Here is a 23478-nt window from a genome sequence, read left to right as displayed (position 1 = left end):
AAAACCTCAGTAAGACATTAAACAATAAAAACTTCCTGATACAGGGCTGCCTTCAGATGTCTTTGGAAAGTAGTATAGTTGTTTACCTGTTTGAAATCCGATGGGAGGGTGTTCCACAGGGTGGGCACCACTACCGAGAAAGTCCTGTGCCTGGTTCCCTGGTTCCTTGATTTGTAACAGTAAAAATAATTTCTTTGTAAATGGTAGGTTTGGTATTGTTTTTTCATTAGCATAGTTCAAAGATTGAAAAACCATATAGTTTAGAAAAAGCCATGTTTAGAATTCTTTAGCCCAGTTCAGATGAAACACAAAACCATGGTATATCACTATACAAATGAGCCTAATTGAGCACCCCAAAGGACTCAGCCAAAAAGGACTCTTCACACTGCTCAGCAAGATAGGATGCCCACCTAAGCTTTACAGAATGAATGTATTTTTCCACAAGAACATTGAATGCCTTCCCCCAGTTTCCTTTGCAATATTCTTTTCCCTGTTGCTCTCATATGCCTTTAGCTTGGCTGAAGGCGGTGTGTACTTTCATTTGAGGAGTGACGGGTCTGTTGAACCTGGCACATCACCACACCAAAACAAAAGTGTGGCAGGCCCTTATCTGAGAGATCTTGCTTGCAGATGATGCAGCTTTGACAGTGCATTCTGAGGAAGCTTCACAGAGGCTCATCAGCTGTTTTGCCCAAGCCTGCAGGGAGCTCGACTTTAGTAAAGCTAATTTGAGAAGATAATGTAATCTTAAATCTGAATCAACATGTACGTGTGTACACAAACATAATTCCATGGATCTTTGGAGCCTGGGCTTTGTTTATAAGTCTGCTGTCACTTACAGTAACCCCAGTGAGTGCAGGGGCAGCCAGTTTGCTTTTCTGACAGTTACCAAAAAAAGAGTTCTTCGGTTTAGTTTTTGGAGATCTTGTGCTCTTTCCCCCTAAAAGGTCAAAACTAGACATGATGAAAGCAGTCACCTTTGTTCATGCATGTGTCTGTCCTGCTTATGTATATTTATTTATTTAAAAATATTCTGCTTGATTGTAAACAACAACCTCAAAGTGGTTTTATATAGCAAGAGTAGGTGTCTATTCTTTATTTTATTTATTATTATTAATTTGTTAATCACCTTCTACATCATTGTCTCAAGGAATGTACAATAAGAACAGCATCAAAATGAATGCATAGGTATGAGAAGGTGAGCTTTCCCCCTTCCTTCCCCTTGCCTCATCACCAGTTCTTGTCTTGGAAATCAGAAATGAGCTAAACTTGGAGAAATGTGTCTGGTGCAATGGAGCATGGAGAGGTATGGTGAGGGCAGGTAGGAAGAGTTTGCCATCCCATATTTGTGCATTCACTTTGATGTAAAAATGAGACTGCTATTCTTGCTTTATGCATGAATAGGGTGGATAGGTAAAGAGAAATGTGGCTGCCCTGTCATGTCTAGTTTCATGCTGATCTATTCAGTAGAACTGATTTCCAGAGGGGAAGTCGTGTTAGTTTCTTGCAAAAAACCCCAGACTTGCAGCACTTTAAAGACTAACAGATTTATTATGACATACGTGTTCATGGCTTCTTGTCTGCTCCTTCAGATGCTGTATTATCCCGAATTGCAGGTACATATATATGTGGTTCATGAATATACACTATTGAATAGTTTAGTATGAAATTGGACATGGCTGGGCTGATGTGGAGGAAGATTATAAGCAGTGAGCTCCAAAGGAGAGGATATGCAGAAAAGCACAACAGAACTATTCACAAAAAGCAGTAGTCGATAACACAGGAATCCTGCCATGGCAGCAGTATTTTGAGGGCATCTTCCAGGATCCATACTACCCACCCCCTCAACATATTAGCAGCTAGATCCAGATTGATATATTTTTCATTCACACAGAAAACTAGTCTTTTTCTACAGTGACTACTATTGCGACTGCTCTTACGTTAAGGTTACCAGTTTTTTTCCAATGAATTCGGGGACATTTTCCAACTTCAATGGATTTTGTATGGGGACTGATTTGTAAATCTGGGGATTGTCCCCAGGAAACGGGGACATCTGGTAACCTTATGTTGCTTATTGAACAGGGCTATGTCCTGAATTGCTGCTGCCCTTTGTTCTCTCTGCCAGCAGTCATTGGTAATAATAATAATAATAATAATAATAATAATAATAATAATAATAATAATAATAATAATTTATTATTTGTACCCCACCCATCTGGCTGGGCTTCCCCAGCCACTCTGGGCGGCTTCCAACAAAGATCAAAAATACATTAAAATGTCACACATTAAAAACTTCCCTGAACAGGGCTGCCTTCAGATGTCTTCAAAGTGTCAGGTAGTTGTTTATCTCTGACATCTGATGGGAGGGCGTTCCACAGGGCGGGTGCCACTACCGAAAAAGCCCTCTCCCTGGTTTCCTGTAGCTTTGCTTCTTGCAGTGAAGGAACTTCTAGAAGGCCTTCGGCGCTGGACCTCAGCATCCGGGCAGAATGACCTGTGAGTTTAAGTACCATCTAGTACAGGGGAAGAAATGGTCCTTTTTCTGCTACCTCCCTGAATTGTCCACCTTCCACTCCACCATGCAGTGGTCATTAAATTTTTGTGGCCATGTGCCACCATTGTACATGCCCTTTTAATTTGTCATGAATAGGTGAGAAAGCTAGCTTTCCTCTCATTTTAGCTATGTATATGTATAGTACATATGCTACACTTCTCTGCCTGTCAGAAAAGGAGTTCCCCTCAATAAAATTCAGAACATTTAGTTGTTTGAGAACAGCAAAACTGGATGGTGGTGTAGTCCTGGTGTGTAGATGGAATTAAACCTGAAAAGGTGTATTGTTGCTCTTTCTCTCAAGTATTGAGAGTTTCCAGATCCTTGGTTGGAGATAGTGCCTATATGTTCACATGGCTCACTGCAATAAGTGCTTATGTTTTGGAGTTGTAGAAGGTGGGAAATGAAATAGTGGAAAAGTGGAGGGCGGGGGAGAGCAAGTACTGAGGAAGGATCTGCAGCTAATGTTTTATGAAGATTAGATTAAAGGCTTGAGACATGCTGAGGCATATTCGGCTTCTGGGCTTATTAAAAGTGTTTTAATGGGAAGGAGAAAGTTGTCACTGGTTGATCAGTGGATTGCATTTGATAACGTTCTGATGCTTCTGCATCAGAAAATTTAATATTTAAGTAAAAAACCCACAGTCTGGCTACAACAGCTGCTTGTACTTTCTCCGTTGCTTGTTTACCGCTCTTCCTTAAGTTAATTATTTTTTCTTTCTTTTGTCAGGGAAATGCAGGGAGAAATTGGTCTGCTCAAGAGTTCAGGTCAAACACTTGAAAAAACCCATCAAGTCTTTGTTCCGCTTCAGCTGAGCAAGCAGATATTCCCTTATCGCTACATGGAGCCTTGTGGAATAGTACAGAGAGGGCACTAGAGATTATGAGCAATGCTTTGAGGAACAGAACATTGTCTTTTAATTAAGGCATTTTAAAGGGTCGAACTAGGTATGGCTGGAAATGGGCATACTCTTTTCACAAAACCACCACACTCACATGTTCACAGATAAAAGGGAGTGGGGGGGGGGATTTGCTTCATCAGCTGAAGATGTAGGAAATGATGGCTCCACCATGTCTGCAAGGCTGAGAACCTAGTGTTCCAAGCCTGGCAGGTGTCATTCATATCTTTGCTCTGATGGTTATATAATGACATCAGTATAGGACAGCTTTTAAAAAATGCTTGGAGATGGCAACTGGTGCACAGTATGATATGTCCCTTCTGAAAATGAAGGTCTATCAGGATCAATTATACAGGTGCTGTATATACAGGAAAATGTTTTTTATTGGGCCAATTGGTAAATTAAGCATAATTTCACAGAAGCTGTGAGGTAGGGTGGCAACATTTTTCATAAGGCATCATTTCCAGGCCTTTGACCATTTTGATTGCCCTCCTCTGGACACGTTCCAGTTTGTCAGTGTCCTTCTTGAACTGTGGTGCCCAGAACTGGACACAGTACTCCAGGTGAGGTCTGACCAGAGCAGAATACAGTGGCACTATTACTTCCCTTGATCTAGATGCTATACTCCTGTTGATGCAGCCCAGAATTGCATTGGCTTTTTTAGCTGCCGCATCACACTGTTGGCTCATGTCAAGTTTGTGGTCAACCAAGACTCCTAGATCCTTTTCACATGTACTGCTCTCAAGCCAGGTGTCACCCATCTTGTATTTGTGGCTCTGGGACAGAGAGCCTGCTTGCTTTAAAGGAGCCTACCGGACAGGAGCCGCTTACACGAGTGTAAGCGGCTCCTGTCCGGTAGGCTCCTTTAAAGCAAGCAGGTTCTGCTTCTCTCCCTCCCCCCCTAAGCGAGCTGAAAATCTTTCCTGCTATTTCCAGCATAGCGGGAGGGGAGCCAACAGGACAGGAGCCGCTTACACTCGTGTAAGCGGCTCCTCCCCCTCTTTGCTCCTTTAAAGCAAGCAGGCTCTGCTTCTCTTTCTCCCCCCCCCCCCCCTTAGCGAGCTGAAAATCTTTCCTGCTATTTCCAGCAAAGCGGGAGAAGAGCCGCTGAGTGGGGACAAGAGAGATACAGAGAGCCTGCTTGCTTTAAAGGAGCCAACCGGACAGAAGCCGCTTACAGTCGTGTAAGCGGCTCCTCTCCCCTCCCGCTTTGCTCCTTTAAAGAAGCAGGCACTCTGTCCCTCTCTCCTCCCCATTCAGCGGCTCTTCTCCCACTGGAAACCACGGAGGAGGGAAGCATTCGCTCAGTAACACGCACAGACATTTCCCTTTACTTTCTAGGAGGAAAAAAATGTGTGTAATGGAGCGAAAACGTCCCCTCTGTAATGTTGGGGGAATCCAAACCATCAGTATATTCATAGGCAGATAAGACCTTTTTAACCAGTTATGACTGGGCTTTAGTGAGCAAAGTGCTAAGTTACTAATGTTTTATATAGCACTACCAGTATGCATGGCATTTTTTCTTGCTGCAAGAAGGCAAGTCTTTGCTCTGCTCTGAAGGGCTTAAAATTAAAGGTTTGACACAGGTGTGAAAACAGGTAAGTGAGAAGAACAGTCGGGGGTTTTTTACATTGTTAGGCTTCATTACAGTGGGGTATGAGAACATTCAGCCGGGGCCACACTTCTGTGTGCCATGAAATATGTAGAATTCCCTAAATCTCAAATTAGTGTGGGTTTTGTGGCTTCTTGGTGACACAATACACTTTAAAAAAAACCTAAGTTCATAACTTTTGTGAATGAATTTCCAACTTAATGTAATGGTTTGTGTGTCACTTTATATCAAGCACTAGTAACAAAATTACCTGAAAGAGAATTCCACCAGTTTCTGCTTTGATGACAAAATATTTATACTTGGGAATTTACAGCTTCTATGTTTTGTATCATTGGTTTCGATCTCTTACCCCACACATTTTTACCATAGTTTTGTACATATTCAAAATTGCTTAGCAGTAAACTGCAGTTTTACTTTAATGAGAAGTCATAGTTAATAATTGTATCATACTGAGGGGAGGGGAGACTAAATTAGCACATGTTTGTTTCTGGATTTGGTCATATTCTGTAGCAGCAGCGATGATGTATTTGTTCTTGATGCATGCTCAGTCTTGGAAAGCGTGCTTTGTTCAAGATGAATGTGTGCTTATTCAAGTATTTTAGAATATAGATACTGTTTCTACTAGTGGTTTCTAAAAGCTCATATTCATAAAGAGGGTTTAGAACATTATCATGTGAGGCATCAGTGTACTATAGTTCTGCTGCTGTTATGATGCCTGGGTGCTTTCAAAGCCAGATACCGATCAAGTAATGCTCTTCTGAGAATGCTACAGTAGAAACACTTTCCTAAGCCTCACAAGATATACTGAAAATGAGTGGTTTCCTTTTTGTTCTAATTTCCCAGCATTTGTGAAGTTTGCAGTAGTAGGTGAGAGGGTGGGAATTTCTGCTTTTCTAGGAGCTAAGCAGGTCTGAACACTGGAAAATCGAATCCGATTGCTCTTACATCTGAGCTGTGATTGCTCCATGAACATAGGTGCACAATAAAATACTCTTTATGGTGACCAGTGAAGAATTAGTAATTTGAACCCTCTGTGTTCTTTCATAATAACCACACGTTGAAACATAATATTGACTTCTCCCAAAATAAATAAGCTTAATACCAAGTATTCTTGTTGAACTTGGAAATATGAGCCGTTAATATGTTTTTATACTAGGGAAATGCCAGTTGGTACACTCTTAAACATTTTTTGCCAACAAAGCGGTGGTTTGTCAAAAGAAAATAATAATGCTGCCTGGTAGTACTGATTAATTGCTGCTGTACGCTGTGTCATTGAGGTTTGCACCTTTAGCAGCTTGGGAATTCTAGTCTGAAGTGTAATGAGGAAGAAACATTTAAATGTGATGTAGTCATTGAAATCTTGCGCTAAAGTTAGTGAGAGAAGTGAAAATTTAATATAGCTGAATCTTAAAAGAATGCTCTGATGCAAAAGGAAAATGTTTTTTATTGGGCCAATTGGTAAATTAAGCATAATTTCACAGAAGCTATGAGGTAGGGTGGCAACATTTTTCTTTGGAGGGCCACACTCCTTCAGTAGTAACTTGAACCAGTAGCGGGGAGAGCCAGAGTTAAATTAGGTAGGGTCAAAGTCCAAAGCGCACAGGGGCCCCTTTTCACTCTTTCTGCCACACTTCCTCCTCTTTCTGCTTTATCCCCCCACCTTAGTCACCCACGTGAAATTAGGCCAAGGTTGCCCTCTGTAGGGCTAAGGATTAGCTGACACACAGTGCTCTCACATGGTGCATTTGTGTGTTAAATCAGGATGTGGAAATCTATTTTGATATTGGTTCTACTGCTTGGGAAGGATTCTTGAGTGAATGATTGTTGCAGGCACCCTTGGATGATCTGATATTCTGAAGCTGTTTCAGTCTGGTTTCATTTTAGGAACTTTTTTGTCATTCTTATGTATTATAAATTATATCCCAAGGGAAGCCCATTCTGTTGGATCCTTAGGTGGCTTTTGATGCTATTTGACAATGGCAGCTCTGCCTTGGTTTGGGATGGGAGCACTATATTTCAGTGGTTCCAGCCCTACTTGAATGGCCAGTTTCAGAAAGTGGTATTTGGGAGACTGCTGCTTGTTCCATTTTGTCTCCCATACTTTTTAGGCTTTTCATGAAAACATTGAATGAAATGAGATTGGTCCACTTAACTTCTAACACCCAGATTTGTTTCTCCTTCCATCAAACTTAAGGGAGGCCATGGAGATTCTAAATTGAGCTCATTAATGGACTGCTTGAGGGCCAATTAAGTGAAACTTAATGGCTTGTTTTATCAGGGCAGAGGTGCTCCATCTGTAATTGCTCTCCCTCTGAAAGATATGTTTGGAGGTACCAACCGATTCACCATTGTCACTGGATGCCCAGTAGAAGCCATGGTACTTTCCTTTTTTCAGCTGTTCCTGGGGTATCAAGTATGACCTTTCCTGGACAAAGACGACCTAGTCATAGTTATGTGTCCCTTGGTGACTTCTCAGTTGGACCTCCCACAATGCATTGCATGTGGAGCTGTTACTGAATATCATTTGGAAAATTCGGTTAGTATTAAACACGGCTGCTAGGTTACTAGTGGGGCTGGCAATAGGGAACATTATCTCACCAATACTGGTTTATATCTATATGTATCTATCTATATGTATTTAAATAGCTTAGGACTTAGTACTTATATAGTATTTTGTGCAAATAACTACATTTGTAAGGTTGTTACAACCTTAAAACACACCTAGACTGAAGTAACTAGGGCAATCTAAATTTGTGTTTTGGCAGCCAGAGTACTCTTAAGAAATGGACAGTACACTTGACTCAGCTGTGCTTTCATGTTTCCTTCTAATTTGTATGCAGGGGTTTATTTGAGACAAAGCATTAAACATAATTAGTACATTTAGGAATAGATTTATTGAACTGTGGAGAATTACTACCAGGGTTAAAGCTGGTCGCAGCTTGACAGTATATTTATTAGGTTGTCATTTCTGTATGAGTAGATGGAAACCTTTTTCTTAACTAGCAAAAGACCTTATTCTTTCATATTATCTGTACATTCAGAATGCTATGAGTAAGCTGGGACACCAATAATATGCAGCTTCCAAACTTGAAATGCTTCATTAGCTAGGCTGGCATACTAATTTCCCTGCTGTGATTCCTACTGGTATCCATGAATATATAGCTGTTTAAAGTATTGCCAAGCTTTTCTTAAGTGACATTTGAAGGGAAGAGATGAATTAATTCAATTGTCCTTAATCATCACACATTGTGAGGACAGTTTCTAGTGCTTTGCCTCACCAACAGTCTGATAGTCAGGACAGATTTTGCATGTCATTGTACTTTGGAGACATAATTAACTATCCAGGTTCTACCTACCCAAATCCAAGAAATCCACAGCAAGTGAGGTTTGAGCAGATAAAGTCAAACTGTTTCCAAGAGAGGAAGAGTAACTGGATCAGCCCTCCAACTGCTGATGGCTGTGACTTCAAGGAAAACTGCTTTCCTTCATACAGAATTTTCAAAGGACAGTGGATGCCTCCGTGGTTTGGGAGGGTGAGGTGGAGGGTGCCCCAACATTAAGCACAAGGAACTGGAAGAATATGTTGTTACAGGATGCAATCAGAATTTCCGAAGAGAATATGGAAGTTAAGGTTAAGGGCTGTAGCTCAGTGGGGTAAAACACATGCTTCTAAGGCAAGAGGTTTTAGGTTCACACTTTTGGTATCTTCAGGTAGGACTGCCAAAGACTGTCTGAAATCCCAGAGAGCTACTGCCAGCTCAGTTGACGCGCCACCGTCAGCATAGTTAATGGTTTGTTGTGAATGTGACTTTTTGAACTATTTTTCCTCCACCTTGCTAGTGTGCGGAGGAAACAAGAACATACAGATTATAGCTTGCTGAGAGTGAAACAAACCATGAATCCTGGTTTGGATGCAACCCTGAGCCCAAAGATAGAATGGTTTGCTGTTAATAGGAAAGAGCAAAACTGATCCGAAAGGTCCATTCAAATTACAGCAGTGTAAACCATATAGACTCAGTGGACCAATATAACTAGCTATGGCTTAAACAACAACTCAGCAGGCAGTCAGGTAAATAAAATTTGCATGAGATGTAAGAATTACTTTAAATGGGTAAATTTTCCCTGGGATTAAAAAGTAGCATAATTGTGTGTTTTTTCTATAGTAAACGTTTACTGCAAATATCTCTGGTTTCAGAACATTATTAATCTTTACCTATCTATATTGCAAGATTGTCAAGTAGGATAATGATACCATCTAGTGGTACAATATTATATTTACAACATAAAAATAAATGGGTTGATCTGAAACAGAAGCATTTTAAAAAATTGAATTATATATCATACATCTAATTTACACCCAACATCTTTGTGAAAACAGTTCAATGCATGTACTGTATCTGTTCAATGTGAAAAAAATTATTAGCTTCACTTAATATGCACTAATATGCTTAATATGCTTAAAAAATTAATTATAAAATAAAATATGTTTGCAGATAGTCTTAATGTTGTGACAATAATAGTCATAAACAAAATGCCGGCATACCAGACCAGCTATATTCTCAGAGCTAATGGGGATGTTTATAAGAAGTGGGAACTTAGGAATGTTGTATTGTATACTGTATTGACATCAGTGAGGTTCCTCTTTGCACATTAGAAGAGCACTACAGAATACCTCTGTATTTCAGCAACTCTTGCTTCTTGTAAAATCCAAATTGTAACATGGTTGGCTGTAGGCATATGGGGACAATGTTATACCTGGAGTTCTGGTAATACAGCTGCATGGTTATTACTTGATCAAAAGCAGACTGGTCCTCATTGTCCTCATCAGCTTGATTGATTTGCTGTTTGTATTTTTCCCACAGAAGGAACTTAGTCTCCCTAGAAGAGGAAGTTTGTAAGTATACATTTCTTTCTTGTCTTAATAGTAACTAAATCTATCAGATATATTTTTGGATCTTTTATATGTTTTGTAGGAACAAAGGGTGGGCCACATAAAAGCCCATGGTTACTGAGGATGTTGGAATACTGTTGCGCATTAGGCATCTCCAGAAACATGGATGATACTGTGGAATTAGGCTTTTGGAAGCATTTGAATAAGAAACAAAGCAGACTGTTAAAACCATCATGTTGGAAATTGAATGTATTTTACATTTTTATGTGCCATGTGGTCTTCATAATTTTAGCAGTACAGACATTTTATGCAGATTCATGATTTAAGGATTACTTGCCAATATGGTTGGTCAGTGGTAAAATGAAACTGTTTCTGGTTGGATTTGTGAGAGGTAAGTGAGCCTTCTGCCTAATCCTGGACTGAAAATGAAAAACAGTAGTATAATTGAAAACCATGATCTGAATATTTATGTTATTTTCAAGAAAGAGGCTTAGATTTATGATGCTGCTGAGAGAAATCTTGTTAGTATTTCCTTTTTGTTAAGGACAGTGCTTGATGCCTCTACGTCTGGTGTCTCTCCAGAACCTATTCTGGTGCATAGAGGCTCTAGCCACTGCAACACTCCCTATTGTTAAACTTCCATGAAACTATTTTGGATTTTTGCAATGCTGATGAAATGGTTGCAACGGTATTTTTGTTAAAATTACAGAACATATTGGGATGCTTGTCGGTAGACCAAATTATGCTTGCTTGCTTTCTTTCTTTCTTTCTTTCTTTCTTTCTTTCTTTCTTTCTTTCTTTCTTTCTCGAAGTGTGTCTTGAGTATAGGTTTTTGGCAATTTTTGTAAATTATTTCTCAACTTATGAACCTTGTTTGCATTATCAGAGGCTCAGTCTTAATTGGTGGTCATAGTTCTCTAGTCTTCATAGGCACCACAGGTCATCAGCTACACTTCTTAAATGGGAGATAATGTAGTAGTTGCGTTCAGTGGCGTAGCGTGGGTTGTCAGCACCCGGGGCAAGGCAAGTAATTTGCGCCCCCTAACCCATGGATTTGCGCCCCCTAACCCGTGGATTTGCGCCCCCTAACCTGTGGATTTGCCCTAACCCCACATGTTGCGCCCGGTGCGGCTGGCCCCCCCTGCACCCCCCACGCTACGCCACTGGTTGCGTTTATATGGTCTATTTCTGTCTTGGCTTGTATCTGTGGCTGTTTGCTTGTGAATATAAAACTAGTGACACACAACCTGTGTTCATGTTTACAGCAGAGAGAACTGGTTGTGTGACACTTGATAAAGCCATTCTCACATTTTATTTCTAAGTTACCAATTCCAGTGTAGCTTACTCCCTTTCTTCATATCTGTTTTAATGGTGTTAAATCTCCCAGGTAAGTGAATTCCTTCCTGAGGAAACTAGCATTGAACTCATACTCCTCTGATTTCTCCACTCTTTGGCAGCAACACTTACAAACAGGAAGGGTCAGAGGCTAAAAGAACTGGTATGAAACCTCCCTAAGTACTTTATGTAAATCCAGTAATTTATGGAACCTGTGCTTGACAAGTTGAAATATTTAACATAGAATAATAGAATAAACGGTGTAGAAATAGTGCATCATCCAGATATGTGTTTTCAAGAAATGTCAAAAACTGGTGATTAAAGCATTGTTGGTCTAAACATTTGAGCAGTCCACAATGAAAGGAGGTGAAACAGATATTTAGACTGAGAAAGTAAATGTGCTTTCAGTAAAGAAAAGTTGGAGTGAAGTTCACTCATTTAACTTTGAAAAGATATTTAAGCTGACTTAAAGTTGTTGAACGGCAAAACAATAAGTTGCTGCATTTGTCAGAACCATTCAGTAAAATACTTTCTGTGTTCTCTTGAGCGTTTTATGTTTTATCAGTATACTATACTTTTCATATAGCGCTTTGGACTGGAATATTAATAAGTATTCTACATTCTACTGAGGTGCTGGAAGGGGCAATGGGCAGCTTTTAGCTCTGGTCACTCAAGGCTTTACCTGGCCTTCCAGTAGTGGGAGTCAGTTGCGGGCTCATAAAAAGGCAGCCTTCTGTGTACAGATTCTAACACTAAAGAAAATTTGAAGAGTTTCCCAAGTACTCCTAATTTGAAAGTGTGGAGTGATAGCAACTCAGCCAAGGGGAGAGGCTCTCAAGAAGAGCCGCTCTAAAAATAACTACCTGTTTCTAAAAAGATAGGAGGTGCTGATTCAGAAATTGGAACGGCAAACTGTATTGCTGATGTTGCAACATGACTTCCCAAAATTGCATGAAGAAAGTCTGTGTTTCTGTTGAACAAGAAGTACATTCACCGTACTTGGGGGTGACTAGCTTTGCATATATGGCAAGCTTTTAAGGCATAAGGAATTAGTGCAGTATTTTAGCAATACTTTAAAATGAGAAAATCTGGTACTATGCTTTCTGAATATCCATATTATAAATACTGATCAGCTGAAATAGCTTATATCATTTACATCCAAATGCATTTGGGATATCTTTTAAATTTTACATTGGTAGTGTTTTTTCAGTGTGATATTATTATTATTAACAAAAACTGTACTATATTTTCTTGCTTGATGATAGTGTTTTATAACGAAGGAGCCTGTATCTTAGCTAACGCGGGAGAACCATTAATATTTAAATAATATGTACTGTACTTTTAGTGTGTAAAGTACTTTAGCCCCATTAGTTTCTATCCAGTAGTAGCTAATATCCAGTGGTTCCATAACGTGGCCTGGTTGACCGTTCACAACTTTACTCAGGTTTTGATGCATAGGAGCTGTTTGGGGCTAAACTTCATTATTATATCAATTTAACCAGAGTTGTTTTAGTGGGATATTGCTTGGGTGTATGGACTTCTGCTGATTCCCCTGCACCTCCCTTGTAAGACCAGTTATACATAGTGAGGCAGAGAGAATGTAGATTACTTTAGAAGAACTTGATAAATCAGATTAAGACGTGTCCAATTCTGTCAGGTGCCAGTAGACTGATGAACTTTCTCAGAGTGCTGGTAACTTCAATAAATCATGTTGTAGTTCTGCAGTTCAAAAGTATCGATCATTTTGTTGAAATTAATCAAATAACCCCTTAATATGCTGTTTGGCACCTTTTTTGTACGTATGAGTTAGTCTTCATAGATTTTTGCTGACCATTCTTTAGAACAATTGGGTAACTTCTGGTGCCTGAGTTGTTTTTTTCTCTTTCTCTAAATTCATCTAAAAAGGTTTATCTTTAATTGAGATGTGTTTATTAAGAGACATTCCACAGCTAAATTATGCAGGCATCATTTAGACTACTTTGGGTTAAGTTTTTGTCAGTGAGTCAGTCAAAAATGGCATCATTCAAATAGTATCAGGATTATATCTGGGATACTAGTTTACATACTGACGTAACATGGTTTTTTAAAAGGCCAGCATTATACATGGTTGTCTCTTGATTTGAGAATTAGTCTTCCTGATAGTATACAGAAGTAATGGAAAATGTGCTGGCTGGTCATCCATGCTTTTGAAAGCTCATATTATTTGATCATACAATAATGTTACTGAGCAGTACATAAAGACAGATTGGGCACTGGAGTTTATTGCAGGGCTCATGTGACATTTTTTGAGGAGTAAAATGTATGCATCAGTATGCTTCCTGGGCTTCCAGTATAAGTGGCAATTTCTATACATGGTGGTTTTGAAGATACTGATTAATAGTTTGGTATGCTTACACTGATCTTAGTCAGTGGCAAGAACTGTTGCTTCACAGCCAAAATGAATGAGTCAATATTTAGACAGGGGGAAAAGTTTATCCCAGGGGTCAGCAAACTTTTTCAGCAGGGGGCCGGTCCACTGTCCCTCAGACCTTGTGGGGGGCCGGACTATATTTTTTTTTTGGGGGGGGGGGAATGGACGAATTCCTATGCCCCACAAATAACCCAGAGATACATTTTAAATAAAAGCACACATTCTACTCATTTAAAAACATGCTGATTCCTGGACCGTCTGCGGTCCGGGTTTAGAAGGCGATTGGGCCGCATCCGGCCCCTGGGCCTTAGTTTGCCTACTCATGGTTTATCCTTTAAAAAGGAGTTGGTTAATTCACATTGTTAAATCTCTTGCCTTGGAGCTCTCATCACCTGAACTTTCTGTTCTTCGTAGATACAGAAAGAATTAAAGTACAGGTTGAAGCAAAGTCCTGTTTCCTCTTCCTGGAAAGCGCTCTGTGTGTGTGTGTGTGTGTGTGTGTGTGTGTATCCCCCCCCCAATACAGTATGCTTAAGTGCTTTTGAGTACAATATGAAAAATCCAGAATAAGGAAAAAGGTATGAGATCCAACCCCCATGTTAGAAATCCAAAAATTATTTTTTGGGGGTGGGGGTGGGGTGGGAATCCACAGCAGCCAGAGAGCAGCTGCCTGTGGCTTTCCTGGGGCTCTGGGTCAGCAGTCACTGTGTACTACTTTTGCAGTGTGAGCTTTCGTGTTGGTATGCGAGGCTTCTGCCAAAGTTTTTGCTCATGTGCCATTTCTCCCTCTCAGTCTCTGTTTCCTTGTGGCTTGGTGAAAGTGTTGCTGAAATGAACAAATGTTTTTCCGTGATTTGCCGTGCCTCAACTGTGAGTGATAATGGAAGTAAAATGTAGGCGGTGGAACAAAACGGTTCAGTCCCTATCTTCGGCTTCTCAGACCTTGCTCCTCATGCTGGCTGACTTCGGCTTGGTGTTTCTGGATGCCATAAATAAGTTTGCAGAAGGCTTCTTAAACAATTGCCTTGTGATGTGATCTATCTGATAGATCTCGACTCCAGTTGAAGGCATAGTTATCTGTCATTGACTCTGAGGCTACGCAAGAAACCCAGGCTTGGATTTAACAGCACTTCCACTTTTCTGGCTTTAAGATCTATTCATTTAACACATCTAGCATTTCACACAGTGAAATGATGAAACGAAGAAGAGAGAGGTTTGGAGCCCCATCTCTACGGATCCAGTAAGGATTGTTGTGTGAAATAGACTCAGTGCTTAGCTTATCTATTGGAGTGAAAAAATATAATATTAATCTGAATCTTGAGTGTCAGTCAAGCAATAGTTTAACAAATCCATGCTTTCATTTAAGTTTTTAGAATAAATAGTCATACAGTTTGTTGGTCTTTTAAGCATAGATATAATTAATGTACTATCTCTTATTTTTATATAATGGGGCAACTTAATTGTTCTGTTTTTGCTCTCCTTAGTATGAAGTGAATAAAAGTTCATATTGAACTTTCTGATCTATTTTATTTTATAATTTGTATTTGTAGGGCTATTGATTCCAATTAAATATTCAGTATAGCTGAATTGTGGAGATTAGTGCCTTAAGTGTCAGGAGTAAGTAAAGTTAACCTCAAGTTTCCCCATTAATGTATAAGTTCTTCCACTTTTAATATACATCTCCACATATGAGAGCATCTTAGAAATAAAAAAATAAAATATTGTGGCTGCAGTCTGCTGTGAGCCACTGCCATGGAAGCGAAAAGCCACAGTCAGAGGTGCAGCTTGTGAGACTGTGGCCCATGGCTGCAAGTGACATTGAATGTGCATGGAATATGCCATTAAGTATGAAGATTATATAAGTGGAGGGTTATCTAGTTTTTCAGTCTTTTATAAATTCCCATTCGATGCCCAAGAAGAGATTAGCAATTGATGTTTTTATTTAACCTGTAGTTTACTCATTAGATGAATTTGGGCTGATGCATAAAGATTCAATTATGTGTAGCTTTTATACTTTCCATGCCCAATCCAAAAAGAAGATACATGTGTCTGTTTAGGTGTAGGTCTGTTTTTTGCTGTGTGCAACTTGTTTTCTTTAAAAACAAACAAAAAGTACTTGACAGGATAATTTTGAAACTGACTCTTTCTGTTGTGGTGCTTTGTCAGAATCTCCTCTCCTTTCCTTTCCCACTGCCGAGGAAGTGATGGGCACCAGCATGTGTTCTCTCCTACTTCTGCTCCAGGTCTGCAGCATCTTAAAACCCCATTTAGTGCTGATTCTGCCCTTGCTACATCTCCTCTAGTGTTTTACCTCAACCCACAACCTCAGAGCAACCCTGGTAGCCCTTGCTGCAGCAACCCACTTCAGTGGAGGTAAGGAGGAATTTAAACTGGGAACATGCGTTCTTTAATCAGTAGTGCATAACCTTTAACTTGGGTCATTTCAATAGTAGGCTTAGACTTTAAGGTATCTCTGTAGCGTTCAAAATTTTGTCTGGGTCATGAAACATCTAAAATAAGAAAGGAAGCATTATTCAGAAACCTTGTTCTATTATCAGTCATAGTAGACCGATTATCTCCTCCCAGTTCAATAAGCATGGTCAAAATCATTTGCATGCATGTGCCCCCCTTGTCTTTGCCACAGTTCTGTGTAATGCTTTTCTCATTTATAGATGGACCCTTAATAGAACTATACTTGTTTACAGAAGCATTATTTCTCAATTTTTTATTTTAATTTACTTTCCTTTTTAATCATAACAGCTATGGGCAGAGCACTGCATTCCTGCTTCTGCCCCCACTTCCCCCCCAAAAAAGAACTTTTACAAGCTCATTCAGGGCTGATCCTGTCGTTAGGCAGAGTGAGGTGACCACATTAGGTGGTGGATGCTAGGTGAGAGTAGTGGCAACCACCAACTAATGCGGCGCCACATTGCTTCACCCACTGCATCACAGACACCATTTGAAACAACCCCCAAATTGAGCAAGCCAGCAGAAAGCTCAGACCGCATATGCCAGCAGGCATTGCACACATGCATACATTGCTCATCTTACATGATGCACACAGCCACACTGCAGCATTTGTTTGAGTGGACAGCAGATGGGTGTTAGGTTGAGTGGTGGGGTAAGTTGCTGAAGGACAGAGCGAAGTATGGCATGTGGGCTGCCGTTCATCTCCCCAACTAGCTTGCTGTCCTCATGTGTGGTTTAGGATAGTCTTGTCACCAGCACTGAAGAATTTGCCTGATTGACTTCTTCATGTTGTGGCAGACACTAGTGTGTTCTTACTACATGTCCTTTGCCACCCTGAGCAAAGGAGGAAAGGCAGGATATAAAGTTAAGAATAATAAAATATTTGTTGTTGTTGTTGTTGTTGTTACCACCACCAGCATCACTATTTCTTATATGGCCTTCAACATAAATTCCCAGGAAACGTTACAGCAATGTAAATACAATATTAAAATCAGTTAAAACAATTAAAAACAGTCAAAAGAAATAATGTAGGTCCTAAAACATACATCTCACCATCTGCTGCCTCATTCTGTTATTTTGTCCTGCACCCCGGCAGCAGAAAGGCTTGAGCTGACCCTGCATCCTCTTGAATGACTTCCACATTTACGTATTGCCTTTGCTCCATTCAGTGAATACAGACTAGAAGAAGCTGTGTCAATATAGATCGGGGGGGGGGGGGAGAGTGGCTGAAGCATACAGATGTTGGCCTCTTCTCATCTACTCTACAATTTTAAAACATAATTCTTACATTCTATCTTTAACAAGATATCTTATTTTCTAAAATACAGTGGTACCTCGGGTTACAAACTTAATTCGTTCCGGAGGTCTGTTCTTAACCCAAAACTGTTCTTAACCTGAGGTGCGCTTTTGCTAATGAGGTCTCCTGCTGCCTCTGGCATGCGATTTCCGTTCTCATCTTGGGGCAAAGTTCGCAACCCGAGGTAGCTACTTCCGAGTTAGTGGAGTTTGTAACCTGAAGCGTTTGCAACCCGAAGTGTTTGTAACCCGAGGTACCACTGTAAGTTACATTCAAGCCCATCGCTAAAATGCTTTCTTCTTCACATGTTCCTTGTTTTAAGTGAATTAAATTTGCTATCATAATATCTGCTCATTTGTTCTTTCAAATCAGCCTTTGGTAGTTTCACTATTTTTAATCCTCTTTAGTAGAACCTTTCCTCAGGCTTCCTGTTAACCAGCTGTTATGTTTGCATGTAGAGTAATAATTCAAACAAATTTGTGCATGCAACATAAGGCCAGTTTTTCCTACTAAATTGAGATAGATGCTTTGTTATGAAATACTCCTTTGTGGGCAGTGCACAAACAATCTTAGGTACTTGTTTGGTTGCATAAAGTTGTCCTATGAGGCAATCTGACGCTCTGTCATACTCATAACACCATGAAATAATGCCAACAAGCAGGCAGCAGCTCAAGGAAGAAGTTGCAACTTCTTTCACCTTCTCTCACTTTAACCAGGTTTGTTAACTTTGTCATGCATACCATATCCCAAATTTTAGCTAAGCAAGAGTTTGAAGAAAATAATGGGGTCAGTTTTCAGTTCTGACATATTGTCAGTTTGGCTGCCAGAAGCAGATAAGTAATAATTTCTATGTCTTTCTCTCATATATGAATACAGAATTCAAAAATATTTGAATATTTATACATGGCTGCACATAAGAGATGATATTCAGTGAAGTTTTATTCAGTCACCCCATTGAAATTAATGTACATGACTTTAAGTTAGGTCCATTAATTTTAATAGGTCTACTCTGAGTAAAAGTTGGATGAATGCCACCCAGTGTTTTTTTAAAATCTAGTATAGTATTTTTTCTATAGATCAAGAGTTGTGTTACCTGTGAAGGCTCCTAGTCTTGACAGAGCAACAATATGTGTGGGTTGATGAATCCACTGTCACATCCTATGGCTTCTTGGCTCATGTGGACTTGAGCAGAAGGTTAGGCGTGGGCTCTCCTCATGTTTTCCTGGGCCAACTCCAGGGTATTGCAGCTGAGGGGCCTGAGGGATGAAACCCTCTGGGGAAACACAGGCGTTTGGCTGCAACAATTGAGAGAGATATCAAAGTTTATTTTGAACACATGGTGCGCCAAAATGAAATTATTGCATCAAAACGTCTGTATGAAAGTTCAATTATAAAATCGAACAAATCTGTAATATTTGGTTGGGTAAAACCTTCAAGTTATAAAGAGGAAGCATTGGATAATATGCAGAAACTTACATAAAAACCTTAGGCCTACTTCGTGCTGCAGAGTAACACCTGACCTCCTGACAAATGAGTTAAAAAAAGAAGGAAAAGGAAGCCATACTAATATGCTCTTTAAAGAACACTTAAGGTGGAATTCAAATGTTCCTTTTGTGCAAGCCTTTCAGCTTGCCAGATTGAACAATCCTACCTCCTACCCCCCTAAAGGGCTTCCACTAATGGGGTTCATTAGGTGAGTTCTGCCCTTAAAGTTGCACCTTAACTGATAGAAGTTTTAAAGGCTGAGTCTTAAGAAGTCAGCAAGTAAAGTTTTTGATAAAGCCTCTGTGTTGGAATCTGTTTTATTGCTTTTTTTTAGAGACTTAATTGTTTTAAGCTCTTGTTTTTATACGTTTTAGGATGTTTGTATGCCATCTTGTCCAAAAAGATGGAAAATCGTTTAATAACTAATATTGATGTTGGTTTCAGCTTCTACTAGGGTGATCATGGCTTTTTGTAGTTTCAGAGGTTCTGCCTTTCTGCTTTGTAAATACACAATAGATGATAATCTGTTGATATGTAGTTGTGTCTAAAAGCACAGCTCTGTAATGATAATTTTCGAATTCCTTGCTTCACCTGTGCAGCTCTTAATCCTATTTTATCCATTTGTTCTTTGTTGTCGTTTTATTTACTTGGATACCAGTCGGTTGCTCTTGCTGCTGATTTGGAATCTAAGTTCATCCTGTCAAGTTATTTTCTGACAGCTACATTTGAACACCCACAATTGAGTTACGTTGCAGCTACCTTAGCTCTGTAGGGAATTACATTGTCTGGTAATAACATTACATTGATTTGTCTGTGTTCTTCCATAAATGTTTACATAGGTTTTTTTTCCCTTTCCTCTTGTTCTGGCGTAGTCAGCCTTTCTGTGCGGACAAACAGCTGTCTGCTTGCCTGATCCAGTTCTCTTGTAACAGTATCTGATAAAAGAAGTTTCCAACTTTAGGGAGGTCAAATATACTTGGAGACAAACATTTTGTACCTCACATGTGTCAGTTAATATAAAATTTTATAATAGTTTTGTAATTTCTTGAAACCAGACATTTAAATATGACCATGATAGCCTTGATTAACATTCAGGAACGAGGATTACCCTTGTTTATTGATGTCTAATAACAAATGAAAACATCACAAAGCTCCAGTTTCTATAATACCAGAAGTTTGGTATTTTCTGTGCTTACTTGGGCGAAGAGTAGAGAAGGAGGGAGAAATAAGAGAGCCAATACAAGCAAGATCTTGATGATACAGTACCACTATTATTTACCCTGACAATAAATTTGTGGCAGGGCCTGGTACATATGCCCATAACTTGTTCAGCCCAGCTGCTGGAGAGAGTTAAACAGCCTGACTGCTGGGTAAAAAGGGCAGATTCTACATTAAGGATAAATAGAAAGGAATGGGGGGGGGGGGAGAGACACACACTGCAAATTATATAAATATATAGTTCAACCATGTTTGCAGTATTGTGTACAGTTCTTCTTGCTGCACTTCAAAAAGGATATTGTAATGCTGGAATAGGTGCTGAAAAGGGCAACCAGAATAACCAATGAGCTCGAGCAACTCCCTTGTGAGGAAAGGTTACAACAGTTGGGGCTTTCTAGTTTAGAAATAGGGTGACTAAGCAGGGGCATGACAGAGGGGCATAAAATTATGCATGGTGTAAAGAAAGTAGGGAGAGAGAAGCATTTCTTTTTCATATAATGCTAGACTTCAGGGTCATCTAAAAAGCTGAATATTGGTGCTTCTTTGAAACCCACTACCACAAAATGACCATTGACTGGTTTGCAAAAGGGATTATACAAATTAATGGAGGATAAGGCTATCAGTGACTGCTGGGCACATCTTGGTGTAGTGAATCTCTGACTGGAAAAATCAGACTTTTAGCAATTAGAGGTATCTGAACTTCTAGCAAGTTATAAGATCAGCTAGTCACCATCAGATTTGTCTAACCTTAGCCCACCACTTATCCTCCATTCTAATTGTATTTATTTATTTAATATTTCTATACCACTGTATCATAAAAATATCAATGCCATTTACAACAATATAAAAACATAAAACCAAACAATAAAATTGTAAAAAGTTATAACCAAGTTAACTTTTAGTTGCAAAAAGCAAGTAAAAACAAGTTTCCCAGGTATGCCTCAGCAGCTGCGTCAAAGTCCATGCTTTTAAGAGCAATCTCAAAGCACCTTGATATTCCAGATTTGTTGCTGTTAAGCGATAAAGGAGGGTAGTTAATACATCTTTAGAACAGAAGTGACTGGAGTTTGGATTTGTCAGCTTTTATTTACTAAGATTTATATACTACGGTTCAGTTAACAGGACAACTTGGAGTAAAATATAGTATGTATGTATGTATGTATGTATGGTCTTAGGGTATATTGAAAAATGATATCAGTAGGTTAATTTAGGATGCATGTATTCTTAAATGGAGACACACTAGTTTAAACAGTTTATTTGGGGTAGAATATTGGTTGTTCTCAGGCGTGGAGGGTTGCTGCTTGACAGATGTCTGTGGAGTAACTATATTAAGGCTAAATGCTGCTTAGAAATTGTTCTGTCACAGCAGGTGGCAATTGCCAGTTTTAGTTGTTGCTTCTTTCAGCTTCCATTAGCTTTAAACATGATGAGTAATTGCTTAGTACCAAGTGGTATGATACTATTTTTTCCAATGGAGGTTGACCGAGACATGTTTTATAACAATAAATCCAGACTCATTGAGAAAATATTGGGGCTTGGAAATGATGAGACATTATGGTTGTTTATTTCAGTTAGAAGACCATGTGGTTTGGAGAGATTTGGAGCATTCTTCTTTGGTAGCAGAAGCTTATGGAATTTACCCACAGTCCCAAGACTCTGCTTCTTGTGCTACTATTGGTTCTGCCATGTAAAAAGCCCCAAGCAGTTTCTGAGACAGGTGTACTTCTTTTTTTCCAGAATACTAAAGAACTTCTATTCCTTCTCCATGGAGAAATCTATTCTTGAATTTACTCCAGTGCATTCTCTACGCTCTATAAGTGAGAACTCATTTTAATGTTACACCAGCTGCATGGAGACTGGATGAAATAAATTGCATGAGTGGCTTCAACACCACTCAAGGCTCCTGTTGGCTGTTGTAGTGTTGTGGAGGCTATTCAGATGATGGTGAATGCTAAAAGGGCAATACAGAATTTTTAAAAATACTTAAATAACCAGATCCCATGCAGCCGGGAGAATGTCTCGGTAATTCAACTGAATGGGGCTGAATACATCTGTCTCTTCCATTGAATGTGCCAGTTTTCTGTGAAATACCTATGTGAAAGACCCTGTCATATGGTTGAATGGCTTAGGCATTCTCCCATCTATGCACCTCACCTTAAAGGTGAGGAATTTTCATTCTATTGCGAGAATATTTAAAGGGCACTTGTAACAGAAAAGGATGAGGAAATAAAAGAGTTTTTAAAAATCACCAGAACTTACAAAAATATGTGAACAAAACAGTTTCACCAAATCAAAGCTTTTGCAAAATGGTGGGAAGAACAGCATGGCTGATAGTATCAAAAGCTGAATGTCAAGAAGAAGACTAGAAAAGATAATATGAGATCTAGCGAGATTAAGCAAACTGCAAATGTATTCAAGGGCAGTTTCAGTTGACTGCTGGTGAGGTTTTTAAATTTCCTTTGTTTAAAATAAATGCATGATAAAGATCCTACAGAGGATTTAAAGCAAACGAGTTGAGGCAGAACAATTTTATCAAATTTAGGACAGAAAATGTACAGCACCTTAAGATTATTAGCAGGAAGGGCAGGTTTGTTTGATGGGTTTTTTTTTAAAGGGAAGAAATAATAAGCATATATGAAATTATAATGGGAAACATTTGTGTGTGTATGAGCCAGCAATAGCAAGTAGGGGTTGTAGTCTGGTGCCACCTTTCACCAGTGTCATGAAGTTAGGTCGCTGAGTCAATATCAGTGTTATACTGATAACATAACACTGCATAAGCCCTCAGCCTATGGAGGGGTTGCATTCCAGGATTCATGCCTAAACCAAAACTGCATATAGTCAAAACACATTGCAGGCAGTGGCAGACAGGGTTGCCAAAGCCTTTTTTCTATATGCCTGTCCCCTTTCTGCCCCCCTTTTACATTTTTTTAAATTGCCAAGCACATAAAGCTGAATGCGCAGAAGCCAAATGAGCATAAACCATGGTCTCACTGTACATCATTGTGAAGAAGTTGCCTTCAAATTTGAAGAATGATAGTAGGTTTTGAATATGTAACGTTAACTTGTATATTGGTGCACATAGGAAAAATGTTGAGCTTTGCCACTGAGTACATTCAAATTTTGTTTTGGAAAAATAAGGTGATTTTTTCTCGTAGTAAATGTGTCAGCTATAATTAGGATAATTATGTGATTTTTAAAGCATGAAAGAGTGCATATATAATTGCAAACACTATAGGTCCCTAGGAAGCTTGTTTAATTTTTTTAATAGTCCAAACAATAAAGTAGTGCTTTAAAGTAACAGTGACTCA

At 39.3% G+C, this 23478-nt stretch overlaps 1 protein-coding gene across 8 annotated transcripts in view; it reads left to right on the top strand.

The window, feature by feature from the left end:
* Nucleotides 1–23478, top strand: part of MAST2 (microtubule associated serine/threonine kinase 2) — a 172939-nt gene that overhangs the window by 80899 nt on the left and 68562 nt on the right. For 6 of the 8 annotated variants that reach the window (XM_028733609.2, XM_028733611.2, XM_028733606.2 and 3 more), the window contains one exon: nt 9925–9956. In XM_028733609.2, coding sequence (XP_028589442.2) covers nt 9925–9956 — 32 coding nt within the window. Of the gene's footprint in view, nt 1–9924; nt 9957–14484; nt 14939–15864; nt 16072–23478 lie in introns of those variants that run through there. The other 2 variants (XM_028733614.2, XM_028733612.2) reach the window with 2 other exon arrangements.

The sequence above is a fragment of the Podarcis muralis genome, chromosome 5, assembly GCF_964188315.1.
Source record: "Podarcis muralis chromosome 5, rPodMur119.hap1.1, whole genome shotgun sequence".
In the NCBI taxonomy this organism is placed as follows: Eukaryota; Metazoa; Chordata; class Lepidosauria; order Squamata; family Lacertidae; genus Podarcis; species Podarcis muralis.
The sequence above is the reverse complement of the archived record's forward strand: the minus strand, read 5'-3'. Positions and strand labels throughout refer to the sequence as shown.